Below are 24,907 nucleotides of genomic sequence, written 5' to 3'. Positions count from 1 at the left end.
GACGTAGTGCTTGAAACCGCCTCTCAGAAAGGGTATCCATTCTTTCCAGCTGCCTTTCTTCTGCTGCCCGCATATCCTCCATGACTGTGCGCAGATCCAACTGTAACCTTCTCCTTTCACCTGTAATATACAAAAGACCTAAATATTGCTTTTGGTAACATCTGCCAAACCAATACTGTAAGCTCCTTTCTCATCTGCCCCACTAGACTGTACCACACTGATTCACTGCCACACCTCTGTTCCCCCTGCTCATCTGCTACACCAATACACAGCACTGCTCATCTGCCCACTGCTGAATCCCCTTCTCATCTCTTCCACCACTGTACCTGCTGCTAATCCCCCCCTTCTCATCTCTTCCACCACTGTACCTCCTGCTAATCCCCCCCTTCTCATCTCTTCCACCACTGTACCTCCTGCACATCTCCCCCACAGCTGATCTCCCCCTTCTTATCTATTCCACCATTATACCTCCTGCACATCTCCCCCACAGCTGATCTCCCCCTTCTTATCTATTCCACCACTATACCTCCTGCACATCTCCCCCACAGCTGATCTCCCCCTCCTCATCTATTCCAACACTGTACCTCCTGCACATCTCCCCCACAGCTGGTCCCCCCCTTCTCATCTATTCCAACACTGTACCTCCTGCACATCTGCCCCACTGCTGTTTTAGTTTAAGAAAATGAACAGTTAAAAATTACTTTATTATCATCATGTCTTACCATTGTGCCTTGGTGCATTGGGAGTACTCTGTAGTTGGCTACTCTGTGGTTGGCTACTCTGTGGTTGGCTTGATGAAATACTGCTGCTGTAAGACATTGAAGGTCCATCTTCTGATAAGTTTGATGCATCAGTGGAGAGTCCAACTGTTTCTGAAAACAAACATATGGTTAGATATTATATTTTAAATGGTAAGCAGAGCGATATCCTATGCCAAGTTTAAAAAAAAAAAAAACTTACCAAAGGGGTCCACCATGGATTCGAGAATTACAGTTGCAGAGTCCAGACCTCCCTCCCTGCCTTGGTTTGCTGGCCGATGACCGTAAATGGCGTCCATGGCGTCGTACCACCTCCAAGCAGTTGGACAGTTTCCACTACGGCTGTTGGCGTCCTTAATTTTTTTATATTGTGCTTTAAGCTTTTTAAGCTTTGCCCTACACTGGCCCGACGTCCGTTCAAATCCCTCGGCTGCCATCCGCTGAGAAATATCTTTATAGACCTTTTCATTTCTCACTGATCCATCAAGCTCACTCTGAATAACGCCATCACCGATAATTGCTAAGAACGTAGATAGTTCCTCAGATAACCAGACCCTGCTGTTGTTTGCTGGCATCCTTCTCCTTTATATGGACTAATAAGGCGACGTGGTGATTGTTTGGCGCTTTGCTTTGACGTCAGCATTGATGTTTTCTGACCACCAATCAGTGGAAAGTACTGTGTGACGCCAGTAGCTCCGCCCTAACCGTACCGTTAGGAAACACCCAAAATAGCGTACCGTACCGAACCGAACCGATCAGTGGAAACGAGGCATTAGTGTTATCGAAATATGTACAGCCGTTTGGAAGTTATGAAGTAACATGTATTTCCCATAGAGTTGAATGGGACTTTAAAGAAAAACCCCGACCATGGCAAATGGGGGTGGGTAAGGGTTAAACCACCTATCCTATGTTTGTTGCTGACATATAAGTAACATGTGTGCCAAGTTTCATGTTAATATCTTTAGCCGTTTGGACGTGATGCTGGAACATACATACATACATACATACACACACTTGAGTTTTATATATATAGATTACAGTGGGGATCGAAAGTTTGGGCACCCCAGGTAAACATTTGTATTAATGTGCATAACGAAGCCAAGGAAAGATGGAAGAAATCTCCAAAAAGGCATCAAATTACAGATTAGACATTCTTATAATATGTCAAAAAAGTTAGATTTTATTTCCATCATTTGCACTTTCAAAATTACAGAAAACAAAAAATGGCGTCTGCAAAAGTTTGGGCACCCTGCAGAATTTATAGCATGCACTGCCCCCTTTGCAAAGCTGAGACCTGCCAGTGTCATGGATTGTTCTCAATCATCGTCTGGGAAGAGGTTTTAAATGCCCAGACTCATCTGACCTTGCCCCAACAATCAGCACCATGGGTTCTTCTAAGCAGTTGTCTAGGAAACAAACTGAAAATAGTTGACGCCCACAAAGCTGGAGAAAGCTATAAGAAGATAGCAAAGCGTTTTCAGATGTCAATATCCTCTGTTCGGAATGTAATTAAGAACTGGCAGTCATCAGGAACAGTGGAAGTTAAAGCAAGATCTGGAAGACCAAGAAAATATCAGACAGAACAGCTCGCAGGATTGTGAGAAAAGCAATTCAAACCCCACGTTTGACTGCACGATCCCTCCAGAAAGATCTGGCAGACACTGAAGTTGTGGTACACTATTCCACTATAAAGAGATACTTGTACAAATATGGTCTTCATTGAAGAGTCATCAGAAGAAAACCTCTTCTACGTCCTCACCACAAAAATCAGCGTTTGAACTTTGCAAATGAACATATAGACAAGCCTGATGCATTTTGGAAACAAGTTCTGTGGACTGATGAGGTTAAAATATAACTTTTTGGGCGGAATGAGCAAAGGTACGTTTGGAGAAGAAAGGGCACAGAATTTAATGAAAAGAACCTCTGTCCAACTGTTAAGCATGGGGGTGGATAAATCATGCTTTGGGGTTGTATTGCAGCCAATGGCACAGGGAACATCACAAGTAGAAGGAAAAATGGATTCAATAAAATTTCAGCAAATTTTGGATGGTAACTTGATGCCATCTGTGAAAAAGCTGAAGTTAAAGAGGATGGCTTCTACAAATGGATAATGATCCTAAACCCACCTCAAAATCCACGGGGGATTAGATCAAGAGGCGTAAACTGAAGGTTTTGCCATGGCCTTCACAATCTCCTGACCTCAACATAATTGAAAATCTATGGATAGACCTTCAAAGAGCAGTGCGTGACAGACAGCCCAGAAATCTCAAAGAACTGGAAGACTTTTGTAAGGAAGAATGGGCAAAGATACCTCAAACAAGAATTGAAAGACTCTTGGCTGACTACAAAAAGCGTTTACAAGCTGTGATACTTGCCAAAGGGGGCAGTACAAGATATTAACTCTGCAGGGTGCCCAAACTTTTGCAGACGCCATTTTTTTGTTTTCTGTAATTTTGAAAGTGTAAATGATGGAAATAAAATCTAACTTTTTTGACATATTATAAGAATGTCTAATCTGTAATTTGATGCCTTTTGGAGATTTTTCCATCAAATAAATTTTTCATACCAAGGGTCCCATTTTTTTCCTTTTTTTTTTTTTTATTAAAGCGTTCCACCCTAAAAACGAACTTTCTATTAACAGCTTGCCTTTAATGTAAAAAATATATAAAATAAAACATTTTGAAGATAAAATAAATTTATGTCCGGAACCCCGCTTTAAAGGGCATAGAGTGGCATAAGGTGTAGTATGTTCTTTCCATAAGCATAGTAGAATTTTTAATCTACCCTTTATTTGCACGATAGGAACATCAGAGGATTTTCAACGCAGCACAATTGCCCAATAAGTAGCTACACACATTGTATGAATAAGTATTTTTGAACAAATGCATAGTTTGGGAGGGGAAGCAAGCAATCATTTTGGCTTTGGGTAAAGTAATGGGTCTGCCAACTATTTCGGAGGTGAACTCCTTTACCCTATGCCAGACTGGTACCAGTTTTTCACAAGGCCGAACCATGTGTGTAAAAATGCTGAGCAGAGGGCATCCTTGAAAACTGTAGGATAGATAGCATGCAGTTTGGCTGGAGTCAAACCAGCTGCTGAATAATTTTTCTTTTACAATAGTTTTTATTGAAATTTCCAAAAAAGTACAAGTTTCCAATATACAAGCATAATAAAGCCTAAAGGAATATGTGGTAGAAAGATACATAAAAGTTCAAGAGGTTTCAAAAGTGGTACACATGAATGCATTTCAATGAGTAAACTTTGTGTCACAAAGTACAGGCAGTCCCCGAGTTACAAACTCATTAGGGACTGAAGGTGTGTTCTCAAGTCGGAACACTGCTTGTAAGTAACTTCCGACTGTGCAAGGATGTGGGATGTTCCGGCTTCCGCCTGTGCAGGGATGTGGTATGTTCCGGGCCGCTTCTGGGCCTCTTCTGGCCATGCAGTACTTCAGTGTGGAATGTGGCAAGATGGCTGCTCGGGGGTATCCAGGACCAGCGTGGAGCACAAACAGAAGGGATTGAGGCCATTCGTAAGTAGGAGTCGTTCGTAAGTCAGGGACTGCCTGTAATACACTATAAGAGGATAAAATTAAAAAAAAATTTAGTATGACGGTACCCATTTTCCCTTTCACTCTTATAAATGTAGAATAGAGAAAGGGAGGGAAACTGAGAACATGACCATTAACCACTTCCCGCCCGGTCAATAACAGATTGATGTCCCGGAAGTGGTTCTGAAATCCTGACTGGACGTCTATTGACGTCCTGCAGGATTTCATGCCGCGCGCGCTCGTGGGGGCACGCGGCGATCTGTGATGCGGGGTGTCAGTCTGACACCCTGCATCTCCGATCTCGGTAAAGAGCCTCCGGCGGAGGCTCTTTGCCACGTGATCAGCCGTGTCCAATTACGGCTGATCACGATGTAAACAGGAAGAGCCGTTGATGGCTCTTCCTCACTCACGTCTGACAGACGCGAGTAGAGGAGAGCCGATCGGCGGCTCTCCTGACGGGAGGTTCACGCTGATTTTTAATCAGCGCAGCCCCCCCTCGGATCGCCAGACTGGACCACCAGGGAAGCCCACACTGGACCACCAGGGAAGGGCAAAAAAAGGATACATCAGTGCCCACCCATCAGTGCCGCCTATGAGTGCCCACCCATCAGTGTCGCCTATTAGTGCCGCAATCAGTGCCCATCAGTACTACCTCATCGGTGCCCATCAGTGCCGCCATATCAGTGCCCGTAATTGAAAGAGAAAGCTTATTTACAAAAACAAAACGTATTTTTTTTTTTTTGCGCCCAAATTTTTTTTTAAATCGCACAGGTGATCAATTACCACCAAAAGAAAGCTCTATTTGTGGGGAACCGTGTAGCATGACCGCGCAATTGCCATTCAAAGTGCGACAGCGCTGAAAATTGGCTTGGGCGGGAAGGTGCGAAAGTTCCTGGTATGGAAGTGGTTAAATCTTTTCATTAACCACTTAAGGACCGCCTCCTGCACATATACGTTGGCAGAATGGCACGGCTGGGCACAAGCACGTACAGGTATGTCCTCTTTAGTGCCCAGCCGTGGGTCGTTCCCCGTTCTTCAATGTGGCGCCATCATTGATCGCGTGTTCCCTTTTATAGGGAAACACAATCAATGACGTCACACCTACAGCCACACCCCCCTACAGTTAGAAACACAAATGAGGTCACACTTAACCCATTCAGCGCCTCCTTGTGGTTAACTCCCAAACTGCAATTGTCATTTTCACAGTAAACAATGCATTTTTAATTATTGCTGTGAAAATGACAATGGTCCCATTGTGTCAAAAATGTCCGACGTGTTCGCCATAATTTCGCAGTCACGAAAAAAAATCCTGATCGCCGCCATTAGTAGTAAAAAATAAAATAAAAAATGCAATAAAACTATCCTCTATTTTGTAAACGCTATAAATTTAGCGCGCAAACCAATCGATAAACGCTTATTGCTTTTTTTTTTTTTTTTTTTTTTTTTTACCAAAAATAGGTAGAAGAATACGAATTGGCCTAAACTGAGGAAAACATTTTTTTTTTCTTTTATATATATTTTTGGGGGATATTTATTATAGCAAAAAGGAAAAAATATAGATTTTTTTCAAAATTGTTGCTCTATTTTTGTTTATAGCGCAAAAAATAAAAACAGCAGAGGTGATCAAATACCACCAAAAGAAAGCTCTATTTGTGGGAAAAAAAGGACACCAATTTTGTTTGGAAGCCACGTCGCACGACCGCGCAATTGTCAGTTAAAGCGACGCAGTGCCAAATTGCAAAAAATGGCCAGGTCCTTTAGCTGCCTAAAGGTCCGAGTTTTAAAGCGGAGTTCCGGCCCCAATTTCACTTTTTATATATAAATACCCCTGTAATACACAAGCTTAATGTATTCTGGTAAAGTTAGTCTGTAAACTAAGGTCCGTTTTGTTAGGTTGTTACAGCATTTAGACACTTTATAAAATAGAAATTGACTGGGGCCATCTTAAGTGTGGGCATCATGAAGCCAGACTGTATGACTTCCTGGATTTCAGCCTTGCAGATCTCGCACATGCTCAGTGCTGCACAAGCAGTGTAATAGGTTTCAGATCAGGTTTCAGCACCTGTACTGTCCAAGTCACATGATTCTTCGAGACTGGGGAGTGCGCAGACTCCTGGAAAGTTACACCCACTACATAGGTTAGGAAGCTTAAGCACCTAGGTGCAGGAAGTGGGAAGATTAACTATTCTGCCTAGCAACAACACGTTGAAGGCATCTAAAAAAAAAAAAAAATTTCCTTAAAGGACTAATGAATTTTTTTTAAAACTACTGATGTAATGTTATATTTATGGGTGGAACTCCACTTTAAGTGGTTAATCCCCATGGATTAAATATGGAAGTTACAATGATGGGAAGTTACAATAATCATCAGAGGTCTACTACATCTCTTATCCTCATACGCGCCTACCTTTTTAAGGTGTAACTAACTGGCTTTTCCAAAGAGATGTGTACAAAAAGAGAAGGTGTCCCTAAGAGGGCTATCCCAAAAAAAGGAGGAGAGGAGTTCAGCTAAAAAGGAAAATGTAAGAAACAGAGTGAAAATGGTGTAGTGAAAGTACACCATATCTAATCGGTATATAACTGACTAATAGTACAGTGGAACCTCAGATTGCCTGTAACGCGGTTAATGAGCATTTCACGATACTAGCACCGTATTTAAAAAAAAATCCTGACTCGGTTTGAGAGTGTTGTCTCGCAAAACAAGCAGGATTTAGCCAAAGCGATGTGCAGTACCGCGTTTGGCCTGAGGTGGGGGGGGGGGGCGACGGAGCTGATCAGTGACGTTCAGAAATGCACGGAAAGACCCGAGGACAGCTCGGGAACGGAGTCTTTCCGGCCACTTCCGTGGCTCTCCGGCGCCCCCCACCTCTGGCCGCATGCGTTATTGCATGCCATTGAAGTGGCGGAGCAAATTATTTTTGTTTCCATTGACTTCAATGGGGAAACTCTCTTTCATATGAGAATTTGTTTTGTTTATTCAAATGAATTTGAAAATTTTTAGAATTTCCAAAGAGAATAAAATAAAGGAATAGAATATAAAGTAAAACAGAACAAAATAGGATAAAAAATAAAATAGAATTAAATAGATAACCAGCTTCTATTAATTTTTTTTTTTTTTTCTATTCGAATTTCAGAATTAAAAAAATAGAATATAACCATTTTTCAAAATTCAAATGGAATCAATTAGAATAGAATATACTGAATATAACCATCTTCCTATTCTAATCTATTCTCCAAATTAGAATTTTGATTTTCTTTCCTTCCTTCTTTTTTTTTTTTTTTTTTTGTTCTGTAAAAGGGGGGTAAAAAGAGAACAGAAATTTTCCAAAATTCAAATTTGGAGAATAGATTAGAATAGGAAAGATGGTTGTATTCTATATATTCTATTTGAATTTTGTAAAATGATTCTATTATATTCTATTTTTTTTCTATTCGAATTTCAGAAGCTGGTAATCTTTTTAATTCTATTTTATATCCTATTTTGTTCTGTTTTACTCTATATTGTATTCCTTTATTTTATTCTCTTTGGAAATTCGAAAACTTTTCAAATCGATCCAAATAAACAAAACAAATCCTGAAAACAAATTTAACCAAACTAATCAAAACAAATAATTTTTTTCATTCTGCACATGTCTAGACATGTATGGTTTGTTTAGTATAATATTTTAATATTACAAACAAAAATAAATATTAAATAAGAGAAAAAAAGAACTATAATACTTAAACAATTTTTTTTTCTTGCTTTTTTAAAGCAAGTATATCAGCATCAACAACCTATTTTATTCCTTAAATAAATTTTATCATCCGTTCCCCCAAAATATTCGAGAGGGAGGAAGAAGATATCTCAGATTGATGGGGGATTCCCCCCCCCCCCATATGATGAAGAATTGAGTCCTGGAATACTATGATATCCCAGAGCAACCACCATACTGATATAATTAGCAGTAATTTAAGTTTTACCCCTTGCCCAAGTCAAGTATTTGGGGTAGGAGGAAGCGACCACCAATAAAGGCTAGAAAGCAGAGATACATGGCAAATATTCTCCACTTTCAACCTAAATTGATCTATTTTTTTTTTTTTTTTTTCCATATCTTCTGAAATTTCCAAGATGCATTACATCGACGATAAGTATATTTCTCAAATAGTACATGTTTGTCCATTTTTTACCCAGTCCCCAAGGGTAGGAGGGTTAGGTGAAATCCAACAAGAGGATATTAATGTACAAGCCAGAAAAAAAACATTCACATTATGGCCACTGCCTCATCATATACTAAGTTGTTACTTTATGTATCCAAAGGCGTCACAGGACAGGACCAGGAGTAAGTTAGATGTCAAATATAGAATTGTTTGTCTATTCTTTTCTATTTCAAATTTTATGTCTTAACCTGAAATGCCTGGCCATGTCCCCCCCCCCCCCGCCCCCCCTGTAAACTAACCACGGTTTATCAAGGTTGCTGAGCCCTGACACCGTGGTCAGTTTGTGCCTCCATCATCTGCAGCTCTCCTCTCTCCCCTCTCCCTGTCTGTCAGCTCTGTGTCAGGCCCCCCTGCTGCTGAAATAACAGTACAAGGTACATGCAATCCCTCTATGATGCATGTGCTTTGTAAACAAAATCTGCCCATTACTACCTTATTTCACAGTGGCACTCGCGTGACTCCTCGTGGCTCCCCTCCTTCTCGGGTGATGTCTTGGTCCTCTCCTCCCGACTGACTTTAGCAGGGGATTGCCAGACCCTCCTGCTCTAGCTGTCACATCGGGAGAGGGAGCAGCAAAGAGTTACGTGAGTGGCACTGTGAAATAAGTGGCACTGTTTATTTTTTTTAAAGGCTGTTTAACATTGTGACACAGTACTTTACCAAACGAAATATCATCCAATTAAGCTGGCCATACACTGATCGAAAATCAGCTGGTCCAGCAGGAGCCTTCTGAATGTGTATCTATGTGTGTGTGTTACCCTGCTCAACAGAAGTTGAATGTTGTAAAATGTTCCATCAAAATATGTGTGCAGCTGTCCGAATACAATGTCCTTGGGGGAGGTCCCTCCATCCACGTTGTATGGATAAAGAAAAAAAAAACTATCTATGTATGGCCAGCCTTAGGGTTTGGAATCCTACTAAAAATACTGATAATGGGGAAAAAAATAAATCGGCTTCTTATGTTTTCTCTAAAAGGGTAGACCAAAACTCACCCAAAGTGCTGGAGGACCCCGTTCTCATAGACGTGGCAAAGAAGGTTGGACGGTCTGCAGCGCAGGTGGCGATGTGTTATCTATTGCAGAGAGGGATTGTTGTCCTCGCAAAGAGCTTCACTCCAGAGAGAATCAAACAAAACTTCCAGGTGATTCAATCCAGGTCAAAACTCGGCTTCGGCACACAGGTTTTATTTTGCTTTAGATTAACCATGGAAGGGTTGGAACCTGTCATGTTTGTAGTACTCTAGAGTTTATTTACTAAAACTGTAGCTTGCAAAATCTCATGCAGCTGTGCATGGTAGCCAGTCGGCTTCTATCTTCGGCTTGTTCAGTTGGGTTCTCTCTACAACAGGGAAACATAGAACAACAAAAGCACATGTTTAGCTGAGGAAGTGTTAGAAACTTCTGATGTTGCTGCCTGTGCCTTCATGTGCCAATGACTACACCCTCAAAAACCACTTGAGGACTTTAAACCTAAAAGACTTTAACAAAGTTTATAGGATACAACTTTTGCATCCATCCTGTCTCCCCCACCAAAGTACAGGCTATCAAAGTGACTGCTGGCAAAAGCTTTGTATTACACAGCAAGAGCGACCATCAAAATACAGCTGCCTCTGTGTATCCTAACTCTTGCACTTAGTCCACAGAAATCTAAGGCTTAAAGGGGTTGTAAACGTACAATTAATTTTTTTCCTAAATAGCTTCCTTTACCTTAGTGAAATCCTGCTTCACTTACCTCATCCTTCGATTTTGCTTTCAAATGTCCTTATTTCTTCTGAGAAATCCTCACTTCCTGTTCTGTCTGTAACTCCACACAGCAATTCAAGGCATTCTCCCTGGTGTGGAGTGTCGTGCCCGCCCCCTCCCTTGGACAACAGGAGAGTCAGGACGCCCACTAACACACAGCTCCTTTCTCTATCTGCAATGTAAGAGTCCTGACTCTCCTGTTGTCCAAGGGAGGGGGCGGGCACGACACTCCACACCAGGGAGAAAGCCTTGCATTGCTGTGTGGAGTTACATACAGAAGAACAGGAAGTGAGGATTTCTCAGAAGAAATAAGGACATTTAAAAGCAAAATCGAAGGATGAGGTAAGTGAAGGAGGACTGCACGAAGTTAAAGGAAGCTAGTTAGGAAAAAAAATTGTACCTTTACAACCCCTTTAATGTTACCGGGACATCTCCTTAACGATTTAACTACCGTAAGTAATGACAACATTAAAAAATAAACAGGCCCATAGTGGAACTGTAATAATTGCTCTAGTCCGTAAAGGGTTTTACAGGTGCTAGAGATGAAGTGGTTGATTTCATGGCTGTCACAGGAAGATATATCTGAATACTCGAATTACAATATAAATTAATTTTACCGAATGCTTCAAATAACGAAACGCAATTTGTCTGAATTTTGGAAATTTGGACTGAAATTCAAATAGAATTCGACTGGAGTTCCATGTAAAATTCTAACTCTACACATATTGCTGAAATCAAAGACTGTTATTAGAGTACTATTTCGAAATCATGCTGTTTTTGTTGCGTCAAAGGACATTTTAACTACTCGAGGACCAGCTGCCGCAGTTATACTGTGGCAGGTTAGCTCCCCTAGGTGATGCGTGTGTCCGCCCGGCACCCGCGCTTGCTCCAGAGAGACAGAACGAAGGTCTGTCAATGTAAACAGACAGATCTCTGTTCTGTTAGGAGTGAGGAGACCGATCTGTTCCTACTGGTTGTTAACCCCTTCCCTGCCAATGACATTTATACAGTAATCGGTGGCTATTTTTAGCTTTGATCGCTGTATACATCACTGGACCCAAAAAAGTGTCAAAAGTGTCCGATCTGTCTGTCGCAGTCCCGATGAACGCTGATCACCGCCGTTACTAGTAAAAAAAAAAAAGCTGTAAATCTATCCCTATTTTGTAGATGCTAGAACTTTTTTTATTTATCGTTTTGACCATTTCGAATCACAAAAAATATTTATAAATTTGAAAGACGTGAAACGCATTCAGAAGGAATCAACTGAAATTTAATGAAACAAAATAAATTACTAGATAAACAAAACCATTTTTTTCGCCATGCACACGTCTATTTAACATCTTTGTAATTATACTTGTTTTGTTTTCTTGCAGCTCTGTGACTTTCAGCTGAGTGCCGAAGACATACAAAGATTAGATGGCGTTAACAAAAACATGCGTTACTTCAACATTGAGATGTATGTAAGAGCCTTGTCTGCTTATGTGGAATTTGTAGACCTCTTGCATAGGCTTTACCTTTCATCTACCGTATTTTTCTTGAAATGATCTCTAAAGCTAAAACACACATTATGTAAGGCTGGGTTCACACTAGTCCCCTACATCCAATTTGCATTTTAAGAGATTGTGATAGGCTCTCTGTGGAGCCGGTTCACACATCTTTGGAGTGGCTCCATTGCAAAGTCCTGTGCGTCTTCTCGTTCGTTTCAGGACCGCATTCAGCCAAGCATTTGGGCTGAAATTGGATGGAGACGCATCAGACCCTTGCTGTGAGTTGCTCCATGCTGCGGTTTGAACCCAGCCTTATGCCGCGTACACATGGTCGGAATTTCCAACAACTAATGTTCGTAGTGAGCTTGTTGTCAGAAAATCCGACCGTGTATACGCTACATCGGACGTTTGCTGTCGGAATTTCCGACAACAAACGTTTGAGAGCTGGTTCTCAATTTTTCGACAACAAAAGTTCTTGTCGGAAATTCCGATCGTCTGTAGCCAATTCTGACGCACAAAAAGCCTACGCATGCTCGGAATCAAAGGCCCAGATTCACAAAGGAGATACTCCGTCGTATCTCAGATACTCCGTCGTATCTCTCAGATACTCCGTCGTATCTCTCAGAGTATCTATGCGACTGATTCATAGAACCAGTTACGCATAGATAGCCCTAAGATCCGACAGGTGTAATTGTTTTACACTGTCGGATCTTAGGATGCAGTACCGCGGCCGCCGCTGGGGGGAGTTTGCGTCGTAAACCAGCGTCGGGTATGCAAATTAGGAGTTACGGCGATCCACATCGGTTTTTCGCGTTCGCTACGTCGCTGCTAGTCTAGTTTCCCGTCGCAAAGTTAGTCGTCGTTTTGGGTGCCCTAACTTTACACAGCACACTTATGTGCTGTATAAAGTATGGCCGTTGTTCCCGCGTCAAAATTTAAAAATTCACGTCGTTTGCGTAAGACGTCCGGGAATACGGAAGTACGCTACGCACGTCGCCGTTCGAAAAAATGACGTCAGTTTGCGCAAAGCACGGCGGGAATTTCAGAACGGAGCATGCGCAGTAGGTCCGGCGCGGGAGTGCGCCTAATTTAAATGGCACACGCCCCTTTGAATTACGCAGGCTTACGCCGGAGGCCGCCGGCGTAGGTTTTCATTGCAAGTGCTTTGTGAATCAGGCACTTGCGATGAAAACTTGCGGCGGTGTAACATATCTACGATACGTTACGCCGCCGCACTTCTACCTGAATCTGGCCCAATGAACTTTTCTCGGCTCGTCGTAGTGTTGTACGTCACCGCGTTCTTGGCATTCGGAATTTCCGACAACATTTGTGTGACCGTGTGTATGCAACACAAGTTTGAGTCAACATTCTGCCGAAAAAAAAAAAAATCAGTTTTGTTGTCGGAATGTCCGATCGTGTGTACGCGGCGTAATCGTGGTTCTTCATATTAATAGGCATATAGGTAAAGGTCAAAAACAATTGATCTTTATGTAATTTTTTCTGTGCCCACTTTTGTTTCTGGATGAAACTTGGGAGCTGTACACCAGATTACTATCCTGACTAATTTTTTTTTTTTTTACAAGAACCTTTTATTGCAAAAAAATGTGTCGGTGTGCCATATTGTACTCCACAAAAGTTAGATTTCATCCAACTTGTCTTTTTACACCTTTGTGTCCATTGAGGCGTGTTGTGAATAGGCAGGGCATTCAGTTAAATCAAGGCTTTCAATGCCCGTCAAGGCACCATCGAAAACCTGCCCCCTTTTTTTTTTTTTTTTTGCAAGACACACGTGAGTTGTAGTGTAGTATAGGGCAGATCTATTTGGTTGTACAGTATAAGTGCACTGCAGTGAACATATACTGTGTGTTAAGGCTTTAAACTTGAAGTTCAGTCAAAATCTAACTAAGACTAAACCTACCTACCCCCATTCCAAGCCCACTCCATCCAGCCCTGCAAAAAAAAAGTTTGCCACACTTACCCATTCTGAAGTTGCTCGGGTCCCATGATCAGCCGTCAGCGGCAGCACCAGCGCAGAGGAGGGGCAGCCGACAACGGTTGCCCCATAGTAAGCTTTTGAGTGAAGTCTTCGCCCCCGGCTCTGCAGCCGTTGTTGGCAACCCCCTTCCCCACAGAGTCCATGCACAATCTTCTCGGGTTCTTCCCACTGACACATTTTATTTGAATAAACTCAATTGCACAGTGAAATGCATCAGGGGGAGGAGCCTGAGCCACTTGTGAATTTGAAGCCTAGTCAGTAAATTTTTATGCTCACTCCATAGGTATGTGAGGTATGGTTGGTTCCCCTTATAATGGATCCAGCAGATGTGTAGACACAGACAACACAGCCCAAAGATCCCACCAATAGTCTCTGAAAGATATAATTAAGGGGCCTAACCCTTCTGCATTTATCGAACACTGAATATCTAGAGGTGAACTATTATCTATTTTTATATCTAATGAGGTACAGCGCTAAGTGGACAAACGTGATGAACCAATTGTAAAAACAAATGTTGATAAATGGCTAGACAAGAGTTAAACCAATATGACAGATACAAAATATATATGTACATAAAAAGATGAATGAAAACTGTGAAAAAAAGTTCCAAAATTGGTGAATGGAAATAAGCAAAAACAAGGCAAAAAGTCCATATACTGTGATTCACATCGATGCATATAGATTGAATGTGTAAAGAAAAAGATATCATCTTCCACCAAGAGGACACCCAAACAGTGATATTGTAGTCTCCTTACCAGAGGTGGAGGACCGTTGTTACAGCGGTCTTTCTAAGCATAGGGATTTAAAGTCTCCCAAATAGACTCACTCCAAGCGGTCGTATTGGGTAAAGTCTCCAAATTAAACTCACTCCAGATGGTCGTTTGAAGCATATGGTGATGATTCAATGTCCTCTCTTGCAAACTCCCAAAAAGGATTCTCTTGGGAGTTTGAAGCATATGGTGATGATTCAATGTCTTCTCTTGCAAACTCCAAAGAGAATCCTTTTTGGGAGTTTGCAAGAGAGGACATTGAATCATCACCATATGCTTCAAACGACCATCTGGAGTGAGTTTAATTTGGAGACTTTACCTAATACGACCGCTTGGAGTGAGTCTATTTGGGAGACTTTAAATCCCTATGCTTAGAAAGACCGCTGTAACAACGGTCCTCCACCTCTGGTAAGGAGACTACATTATCACTATTTGGGTATCCTCTTGGTGGAAGAAGATATCTTTTTCTTTACACATTCAATCTATATGCACCGATGAGAATCGCAGTATATGGACTTTTTGCCTTGTTTTTGCTTATCTCCATTCACCAATTTTTGGAACTTTTTTCACAGTTTTTATTCATCTTTTTATGTACATATATATTTTGTACCCATCTGTCATATTGGTTTAACTCTTGTCTAGCCATTTATCAACATTTGTTTTTACAATTGGTTCATCACGTTTGTCCACTTAGCGCTGTATCTCATTATAAATATTGGGCCAAATTCTCAAAAATCCTGCGTAACTTAAATTTCAGCAGTTAAGTTACACTGACTTAGGTAGAAATTTTAAGTGCCCGATCGTCAAAGCACTTACCTAGAAATTTCAGGCCGTGTAACTTAAGTGCCGCTGTCGTAAGGCGGTCCTCCTCTCCTGGGGGCGTTTAAAATTTAAATGAGGCGCGCTCCCGCGTACTGCGCATGCGTGTGACGTCATTTTCCCGACGTGCAGCGCGCGAACGTAATTAACGCCGGGCGGCTTTGAGAATTTCGACGGGACACTAAAGTTGCGACGGGTGAAAAAAAAAAGACGCGCCAGGAAAACAAATGATTATTAAAAAAAATGACAGCGTCGCTCAGCATGCATTCCTGAGAGGGAGAACTCCATGCCAATTTTCAAAGAAAAAACCGGCATGGGTTCCCCCCCCCCAGGAGCATACCAGGCCCTTAGGTCTGGTATGGGTTGTAAGGAGACCCCCCCACGCCGAAAAATTGACGTAGGGGGTCCCCCTACAATCCATACCAGACCCGTATCCAAAGCACGCTACCCGGCCGGTCAGGAAGGGAGTGGGGACGAGCGAGCGCCCCCCGCCCTCCTGAGCCGTGCCAGGCCGCATGCCCTCAACATGGGGGGGTTGGGTGCTCTGGGGCAGGGGGGCGCACTGCGGGCCCCCCCACCCCAGAGCAACCTGTCCCCATGTTGATGAGGACAGGACCTCTTCCCGACAACCCTTGCCGTTGGTTGTCTGGGTCTGCGGGCGGGGTGCTTATCGGAATCTGGGAGTCCCCTCAAATAAGGGGGCCCCCAGATACCGGCCCCCCACCCTAAGTGAATGGATATGGGGTACATCGTACCCCTATCCATTCACCTGGAGGCAAAAAGTAAAAGTTAGTAAACACACAACACAAGGCTTTTTAAAATAATTTATTATTCTGCTCCGGATGCCCCCCCTGTCTTCTTTATTAGCTCTATTTCCAGGGGGGGCTTCTTCTTCCGCTCTCCGGGGGTCTTCTTCCACTCTCCGGGGGAGGTTTCTTCTTCCGCTCTCCGGGGGGGGGCTTCTCCCCTCTCCGGTGGGCTTCTTCCATCTTCTCCCCTCTTCCGCTGTTGACTCGGCGAACCCCGGTTCTTCTCCAGCTGTCCGGTGCCTTCTTCTTCAGCGCTGGCTGCCTGCTATGTTTGTGTGTTAGCTCAATTAGTAACAGGCAGCCGGCGCGGTCTTCTGTGACGTCAGGGTCTTCTGTTCTTCTCCCCTCTTCCGATGTTGCCTCGTCGCCTGTTGTCGCTGTAATGATGGAAGCGCGCCTTGCATCCCATTTATATAGGCATCACCGTCCCATCATGCTCCGGTAGGTACCCACGTGGTGGGTGCCTACCCACGTGCACCCACCACGTGGGTACCTGCCGGAGCATGATGGGACGGTGATGCCTATATAAATGGGATGCAAGGCGCGCTTCCATCATTACAGCGACAACAGACGACGAGTCAACATCGGAAGAGGGGAGAAGAACAGAAGACCCTGACGTCACAGAAGACCGCGCCGGCTGCCTGTTACTAATTGAGCTAACACACAAACATAGCAGGCAGCCAGCGCTGAAGAAGAAGGCACCGGACAGCTGGAGAAGAACCGGGGTTCGCCGAGTCAACAGCGGAAGAGGGGAGAAGATGGAAGAAGCCCACCGGAGAGCAGAGAAGCCCCCCCCCCGGAGAGCGGAAGAAGAAACCCCCCCGGAGAGTGGAAGAAGACCCCCGGAGAGCGGAAGAAGAAGCCCCCCCTGGAAATAGAGCTAATAAAGAAGACGGGGGGGGGGCATCCGGAGCAGAATAATAAATTATTTTAAAAAGCCTTGTGTTGTGTGTTTACTAACTTTTACTTTTTGCCTCCAGGTGAATGGATAGGGGTACGATGTACCCCATATCCATTCACTTAGGGTGGGGGGCCAGTATCTGGGGGCCCCCTTATTAAAGGGTCTCCCAGATTCCGATAAGCCCCCTCCCGCAGACCCCGACAACCAACGGCAAGGGTTGTCGGGAAGAGGTCCTGTCCTCATCAACATGGGGACAGGGTGCTCTGGGGTGGGGGGGCCCGCAGTGCGCCCCCCTGCCCCAGAGCACCCAACCCCCCCATGTTGAGGGCATGCGGCCTGGCATGGCTCAGGAGGGGGGGGGGCGCTCGCTCGTCCCCACTCCATTCCTGGCCGGCCGGGTAGCGTGCTTTGGATACGGGTCTGGTATGGATTGTAGGGGGACCCCCTACGTCGATTTTTCGGCGGAGGGGGGGTCTCCTTACAACCCATACCAGACCTAAGGGCCTGGTATGCTCCTGGGGGGGGAACCCATGCCGGTTTTGAATTTAAAAATTGCCGTGGAGTTCTCCCTCGGGAATGCATACCAAATGTCGTCGCTGGAATGGGCCTTTACAATGTGTGACTAACTTTCCACATTATAAAACCAGCCCTAGTTTTGCGCAGGCAAATTCGGAACTTAGGCAGAAATCACAGTGCTGAAATGCTTTGAAAATCTGCTTAAGTCCTCATTTGCATACGCAAAGCTGCATTTCAATGAGAAATGCCCCCAGTGGCGGATGCGGTACTGCATCCTAAAATCTGACCGTGTAAGTGTCTTACACATGTCAGATTTTCTGCCTAACTTTGGAAAAAGCCTTTTGAAAATCGTTTCCAAAGTTAGGCACAGGGATACGCAGGCTGAACAGCAGTTAAGTCTGCGTATCTCTTTTGAGAATCAGGCCCATTGTTCCTAAACTTTTGGTATCCTAGGTTTTTGGTACTGCCAGCTTTTTATCCCAATATTTTGGGACTCTCTCATGTTTATACACTTATTCTTTAGCACAGTGTTTTTTCCTTGTTGGGAAAATATTTTTTATTATTATCTATTTTTAAACTTGCATTAGGCTAGCTTGGTTTAATAATATCCATGTCTTCTATGCAGAAGGTTGCTTGGGGCGCTGAAATTCAATTTAGTAAAACGGTCAACACTGTCCTGTTATAGGTGCTCAATCCATACCTCTGTCATTCTGCAAGCATCTTGTTTTTGTCTTTTCTATAAAACAAAGCATTCTGTGATTGGACATTGTGATGACATCCACCACTTCTCACTGCCTCATCCAATCAGAATGGCTTGTAGCCATTTGGGAAAATTAACACCTTTTGCTGTATGGTATGGGAGCCAGTGATTCTGTGTTCCGCATACCAACAGCACTTGGAACAGGACATATCTGACTGTATGTAGCACAGACTATTACAGTTAATTTCAGCATCCCCAGCTGGATGTGACACATGCATAATTATCTGTAGGGCCGGGGCAAGGAAGGGAGGGGGGTAGGAGGAGCAGGTGCCCTAGGTGCAGTCTGTTCTTGGGTGGAAGGTTGGCTCTGCATGGCGAGCTGAACCCTCAGTGATCCCCAGGCCCGGACTGGCCATAGGGCATACCGGGCATATGCCCGGTGGGCCGCGGCGGCCCGCGGGCCGGTAGCGGCCCGCGAATGGCCCTTGGCGGCCCGCGGGCCGATCGTGGCCCGCGAACGGCCCTCGGCGGCCAGCATGTCACTTCTACCCAGAGGTGTACCAAGGCCCTTGGGCTGGGTTGCAAGAATGCATTTGCCCCCTGGGCTGCTCTAATGTCCTGCAAAAAGGCCACTGAGCTGGCCGAGTGCGCCACCTGCCACAAGTTGTGGATTGTCCACTGGCCACGTCACCTGCCATGTCACCTGGCCACGTCACCTGCCACAAGTTGTGGATTGTCCACTTGCCATGTCACCTGGCCACGTCACCTGCCACGTCACCTGGCCACATCACCTGCCACAAGTTGTGGATTGTCCACTGGCCACATCACCTGCCACGTCAACTGGCCACGTCACCTGCCACAAGTTGTGGAATGTCCACTAGCCACGTGACCTGACCACGACACCTGCCACAAGTTGTGGATTGTCCATTTGCCACGTCACCTGCCACAAGTGGATTATGCACTTGCCAAATCACCTGGCCACGTCACCTGCCACAAGTTGTGGATTGTCCACTTGCCATGTCACCTGGCCACGTCGCCTGCCACGTCACCTGGCCACATCACCTGCCACGTCACCTGGCCACGTCACCTGCCACAAGTTGTGGATTATCCACTGGCCACATCACCTGCCACGTCAACTGGCCACGTCAATTGCCACAAGTTGTGGATTGTCCACTGGCCACGTGACCTGGCCACGTCACCTGCCACATCACCTGGCCACGTCACCTGCCACAAGTTGTGGGTTGTCCACTGGTCACGTCACCTGGCCACGTCACCTGCCACAAGTTGTGGATTGTCCACTTGCCATGTCACCTGGCCACGTCACCTGCCACGTCACCTGGCCACGTCACCTGCCACATCACCTGGCCACGTCACCTGCCACAAGTTGTGGAATGTCCACTGGCCACGTCACCTGCCACATCAACTGGCCACGTCACCTGCCACAAGTTGTGGATTGTCCACTTGAAACGTCACCTGCCTCAAGTTGTGTATTGTTCACTTGCCACGTCATCTGCCATGTCACCTGGCCACGCCACCTGCCACAAGTTGTGGATTGTCCACTGGCCACGTCACCTGCCACAAGTTGTGGATTGTCCACTTGCCATGTCACCTGGCCACGTCACCTTCCACGTCACCTGGCCACGTCACCTGCCACAAGTTGTGGATTGTCCACTTGTCACGTCACCTGCCACAAGTGGATTATGCACTTGCCAAATCACATGGCCACGTCACCTGCCACAAGTTGTGGATTGTCCACTGGCCACGTCACCTGCCATGTCACCTGGCCACGTTACCTGCCACAAGTTGTGGATTGTCCACTTGCCATGTCACCTGGCCACGTCACCTGCCACGTCACCTGGCCACATCACCTGCCACGTCACCTGGCCACGTCACCTGCCACAAGTTGTGGATTATCCACTGGCCACGTCACCTGCCACGTCAACTGGCCACGTCAATTGCCACAAGTTGTGGATTGTCCACTGGCCACGTGACCTGGCCACGTCACCTGCCACATCACCTGGCCACGTCACCTACCACAAGTTGTGGATTTTCCACTTGCCACGTCACCTGCTTCAAGTTGTGTATTGTCCACTTGCCATGTCATCTGCCATGTCACCTGGCCACGCCACCTGCCAAAAGTTGTGGGTTGTCCACTGGCCACATCACCTGCCACAAGTTGTGGATTGTCCACTTGCCATGTCACCTGGCCACGTCACCTGCCACATCACCTGGCCACGTCACCTGCCACATCACCTGGCCACGTCACCTGCCACAAGTTGTGGAATGTCCACTGGCCACATCACCTGCCACGTCAACTGGCCACGTCACCTGCCACAAGTTGTGTATTGTCCACTTGCCACGTCATCTGCCACGTCAACTGGCCATGTCACCTGCCACAAGTTGTGGATTGTCCACTTGCCACGTCACCTGCCACAAGTGGATTATCCACTTGCCAAATCACCTGGCCACGTCACCTGCCACAAGTTGTGGATTGTCCACTGGCCACATCCCCCTCTCTGCATATTAAGTGTTATATTACAGCAGCCTGTGACAGTTTCTTGCCCTCCTAGATGTTATGATGTGGGTTCACACTGGCAAGCTGCAGTTTAGCTGCAGTTCTGGCATGTTACCCTCCAGTCCCATAGACTTCTATTAGGTTGTACATTTTTGCTGCATGTCCTGAAAGTGCACAAAAAGTCCTGCATGCCGCATCTGTGGTGCAATTCCAAAAAATGCAGCAAAAACGCACAATTTCTAATTAGAAGTCTGAGGGACTGGGGCTTTGGAAAACCGCCACAGTGGCGGCCTGTCCATTAAGGGCACACGGGCACTGCCCCTCCATTATGCCACCCCCATATGTAAAATGGATAGATTCATGCCTGACCGGCCACTAAGATGGGGTAAGTGTCGGTCAGACAGCGAGTGGGTGGAGGGTGTGTCACAGTGGCTGCATTTGATGGGACAAAGTGGCTGCATTTGATGGGGCACAGTGGCTGCATTTGATGGGACAAAGTGGCTGCATTTGATGGGGCACAGTGGCTGCATTTGATGGGGCACAGTGGCTGCATTTGATGGGGCACAGTGGCTGCATTTGATGGGGCACAGTGGCTGCATTTGATGGGGCACAGTGGCTGCATTTGATGGGGCACAGTGGCTGCATTTGATGGGGCACAGTGGCTACATTTGATGGGGCACAGTGGCTGCATTTGATGGGGCACAGTGGCTGCATTTGATGGGGCACAGTGGCTGCATTTGATGGGACAAAGTGGCTGCATTTGATGGGGCACAGTGGCTGCATTTGATGGGACAAAGTGGCTGCATTTGATGGGACAAAGTGGCTGCATTTGATGGGGCACAGTGGCTGCATTTGATGGGGCACAGTGGCTGCATTTGATGTGACACAATGGCTGCATTTGATGTAGCACAGTGGCTGCATTTGATGGGGCACAGTGGCTGCATTTGATGGGGCACAGTGGCTGCATTTGATGGGGCACAACAGCTGCATTTGATGGGACAAAGTGGCTGCATTTGATGGGCACAGTGGATGCATTTAATGGGGCACAGTGGCTGCATATAATGGGGCACAGTGGCTGCATTTTATGGGGCACAACGGCTGCATTTGATGGGGCACAGTGGCTGCATTTGATGGGGCACATTGGCTGCATATAATGGGGCACAGTGGCTGCATTTGATGGGGCACAGTGGCTGCATTTTATGGGGCACAGTGGCTGCATTTTAAGGGGCACAGTGGCTGCATTTGATGGGGCACAACGGCTGCATTTGATGGGGCACAGTGGCTGCATTTGATGGGGCACATTGGCTGCATATAATGGGGCACAGTGGCTGCATTTGATGGGGCACAGTGGCTGCATTTCATGGGGCACAGTGGCTGCATTTGATGGGGCACAGTGGCTGCATTTGATGGGGCACAGTGGCTGCATTTAATGGGGCACAGTGGCTGCATTTGATGTTTTTGTTCAGTTTGATTGCTTCCCCCCAAAAAAATGTTGAGCACCAGTGTGAGCCAAAAGGCTTGCACTCACAGATACTCCACTGAAAAGTTATCAATTCTCAGGTCACTTTTCAGAGGCATTTGACAGACAGTAAGGAGGTGATGCCTAATTTCCTCCCTGCCTGTTTTAACCTCAGCCAGTCCCTCCAGATATTTCACTTTGTACTCCACCTTATTTTCATTACTCTTTATAGGTATTAGATGTTCTCTCACCTTATTCTTTGCACATCTAATACATAATGAGAATTCTGGAAATAAGGTGGAGTTCAAAGTGAATTTCTAAACCTAGGTTGAGAACCCCTTTCAGAAGATTTGAGGATATTATTAAACTCAGAGACTGGTGGACTTAGGCCATCATAAATAGATTGAAATTCTGCCAGTTCAGCAGAAATTTCTACCTATCAATGTGCAGACTGGTTATACAGACTCCGATCTATCAACTGACTTCAGTACAACAATGGGAAATGTCCAACGATTTCTCTCTGTTCCAGCAATGTGGAGTGATTTCTCTCTCTGTGCCACAAATGTGGAGCAGTCTCTCTCTCTGTGCGGGCATTCCATCATTAACCCCCGCCGCGTATACCCCCCCCCCCCCCGGGCTGCTCAGTCTAAAATGCCCGGGCCTATTTTTTGTCCCAGTCCGGGCCTGGTGATCCCCCATCTCTTGCCTGGTATCTGGATCCTGGCACCTATGCCATGTTTTAATCTCGGCTGCAGAGTCCAGAACTGAGGGTGCAGAAGTGAGATATCTCTGTATCTTCTTCACATCATAAGGAACTGTGGAAGGGGTGATGAAGAGGTGAACTGTGGACAAGTACAAGGGTGAGTTGTGGACTGGTGTGCAAAGGTGAGTCATGGACAATGGGGGGTAAAAAAGTAAGCTATAGATGGTAGCAGTGAGAATTGGGCACGGGTGTAGAGGTGAGTTGGTGGGGTGCACAGGTGAGCTGTGGATGGAGGTACAGAAGTTTTGGATGGTGGGGTGCAGAAGTGAGCATTGGAGAGGGGTGCAGAGTTTAGCTGGGGTTGCAGAGGTTAGTTGTGGACAATGGGATGTAGAAGTGGGCTGTGGATGGGGGGGTACAAAGGTGGGCTATAGATGGGAGGGTTAGAGGTGAGCTGTTCCCAGGGGGGTGAAGAGATAAATGATGTGGTGTTTTTTTTTATTATTTTTATGTATTTATTTTTTACTTGGGGAAGATGGCACAGTATACAAAGATAAGTGGTCAAGAGTATGTAATGCAGCAGTTAGAATTTTATAGTACTGTATACATTACATACTCCTGACTGACATAGTCTGTCAGCCTGACACACCGCAACTCCGATCTAGGTAAAGAGTCTCCGATGGAGACTTTTGCTATTATTTTTTTTTTCTCTCCCACAAAAGTGGAGTTACCCTTTAATAAACTGGGTGTGGTGGGGAAATAGCACAAGTTTTGGTATGTTCTGGTATTGATTACATGGAACCAAACTTGTAAGTTTTTAACAAAATAGATAATTCTAGAAGTTCATTTTTAAAATCTCAGGGCTATAAGTCGATGGGCAATACATCCACCAAAAAAGAAAAAAAAAAACAGTTTCAGGTGATGCTGCCATACTGTATACCTGAGTATTAACGCAAATAAATTCATCTTCATTTAAATGTTATTTTTTTTTTTAGATTTTTGTAATGTTTGACATGACATCATTGATGTATTTCTTCCTCTCTTCATTTTAGTTGGAAGGAATCTCCTAAATACCCCTATCATGATGAGTATTAAGACATTGGGTTTCCCAGCCTGACTGCACAATGCCTGGAGCACTCATCTGGAGTTGGGATGTGTCTGTCTTTCCAGTGCGAGACAATGACGCGGTGCTGTGATGTCACACTGCGCACACTGATGGTTATAGAGAGAACATTAATGAGAGTTTGTGTCTCACATTTGTGCTTTTCAAGTGTTGGAGTTTTAGCATTAAAATAAAGCTTTTGAATGCCGGAGATTTATTACCAAAGCCTCTCAATGTGTGCTTCTTTGTGTCACACAATGCTATTGACTTATTGCATTTGTAACCTTTGTTCTTCTACATGTCTGTACACTGCTGATAACAGGAAAAGATTGTGGGTGATCCTGGCACTGGAGTAAGAATATGTAGTGCCAAATCACTTTATCAAATGTTGGCATATAGTGAAAGAATCAATCAATAATTACTTTATTAAACTGCGCTCTCTCTAAGTAAAGCTATTTCAAAGTGCAAGTTCTCAAAATAAATTTACATCGAACAGTGTCAGCAAAACACAAACATGGGTATTGTATATATCCCATCAAAATTCTAACATCTGAGTGTCCAATGTATATGGATAATCTTATGTTTAAACAATAAAGTGCCTATGGATCTTCCAATTCCTGATGAGCAATAAATGAGTGACTGTAGGTTTTTTGCCACCAGTGTTGCTCATCTTCCTTTTTAAAAAAGTAATTAGTTACAGTTTCAAATTACTTGTCCGAAAAAGTAATTGCGTTAGTGACTCAGTTACTACATTGGCAAAGTAATTAGTTACTCAGCAAAGTAACTGACTTTTTTTTTAATATTCTACAATGCAATTACGTTCTAATATTCTACAATGCAATTACGTTCTATAACAGCAAATGCAATACTGTGTACAATTAT

The 24,907-nt window shown here is 44.9% G+C and overlaps 1 protein-coding gene across 1 annotated transcript in view; it reads left to right on the top strand.

The window, feature by feature from the left end:
• Positions 1-24,250, top strand: part of LOC120932852 (aldo-keto reductase family 1 member C1-like) — a 51,028-nt gene extending 26,778 nt beyond the window's left edge. Inside the window, exons 7-9 of the mRNA XM_040345639.1 lie at positions 9,482-9,647; positions 11,622-11,704; positions 23,976-24,250. Of these exons, the coding sequence (XP_040201573.1) occupies positions 9,482-9,647; positions 11,622-11,704; positions 23,976-24,018 (292 nt within the window). The 3' untranslated portion in view covers positions 24,019-24,250. The remainder of the gene's footprint in view (positions 1-9,481; positions 9,648-11,621; positions 11,705-23,975) is intronic.
• The last annotated feature ends 657 nt before the right edge of the window (positions 24,251-24,907 follow it).

This window comes from Rana temporaria, chromosome 3 (assembly GCF_905171775.1).
Source record: "Rana temporaria chromosome 3, aRanTem1.1, whole genome shotgun sequence".
Taxonomy (NCBI): Eukaryota; Metazoa; Chordata; class Amphibia; order Anura; family Ranidae; genus Rana; species Rana temporaria.
The sequence above is the reverse complement of the archived record's forward strand: the minus strand, read 5'-3'. Positions and strand labels throughout refer to the sequence as shown.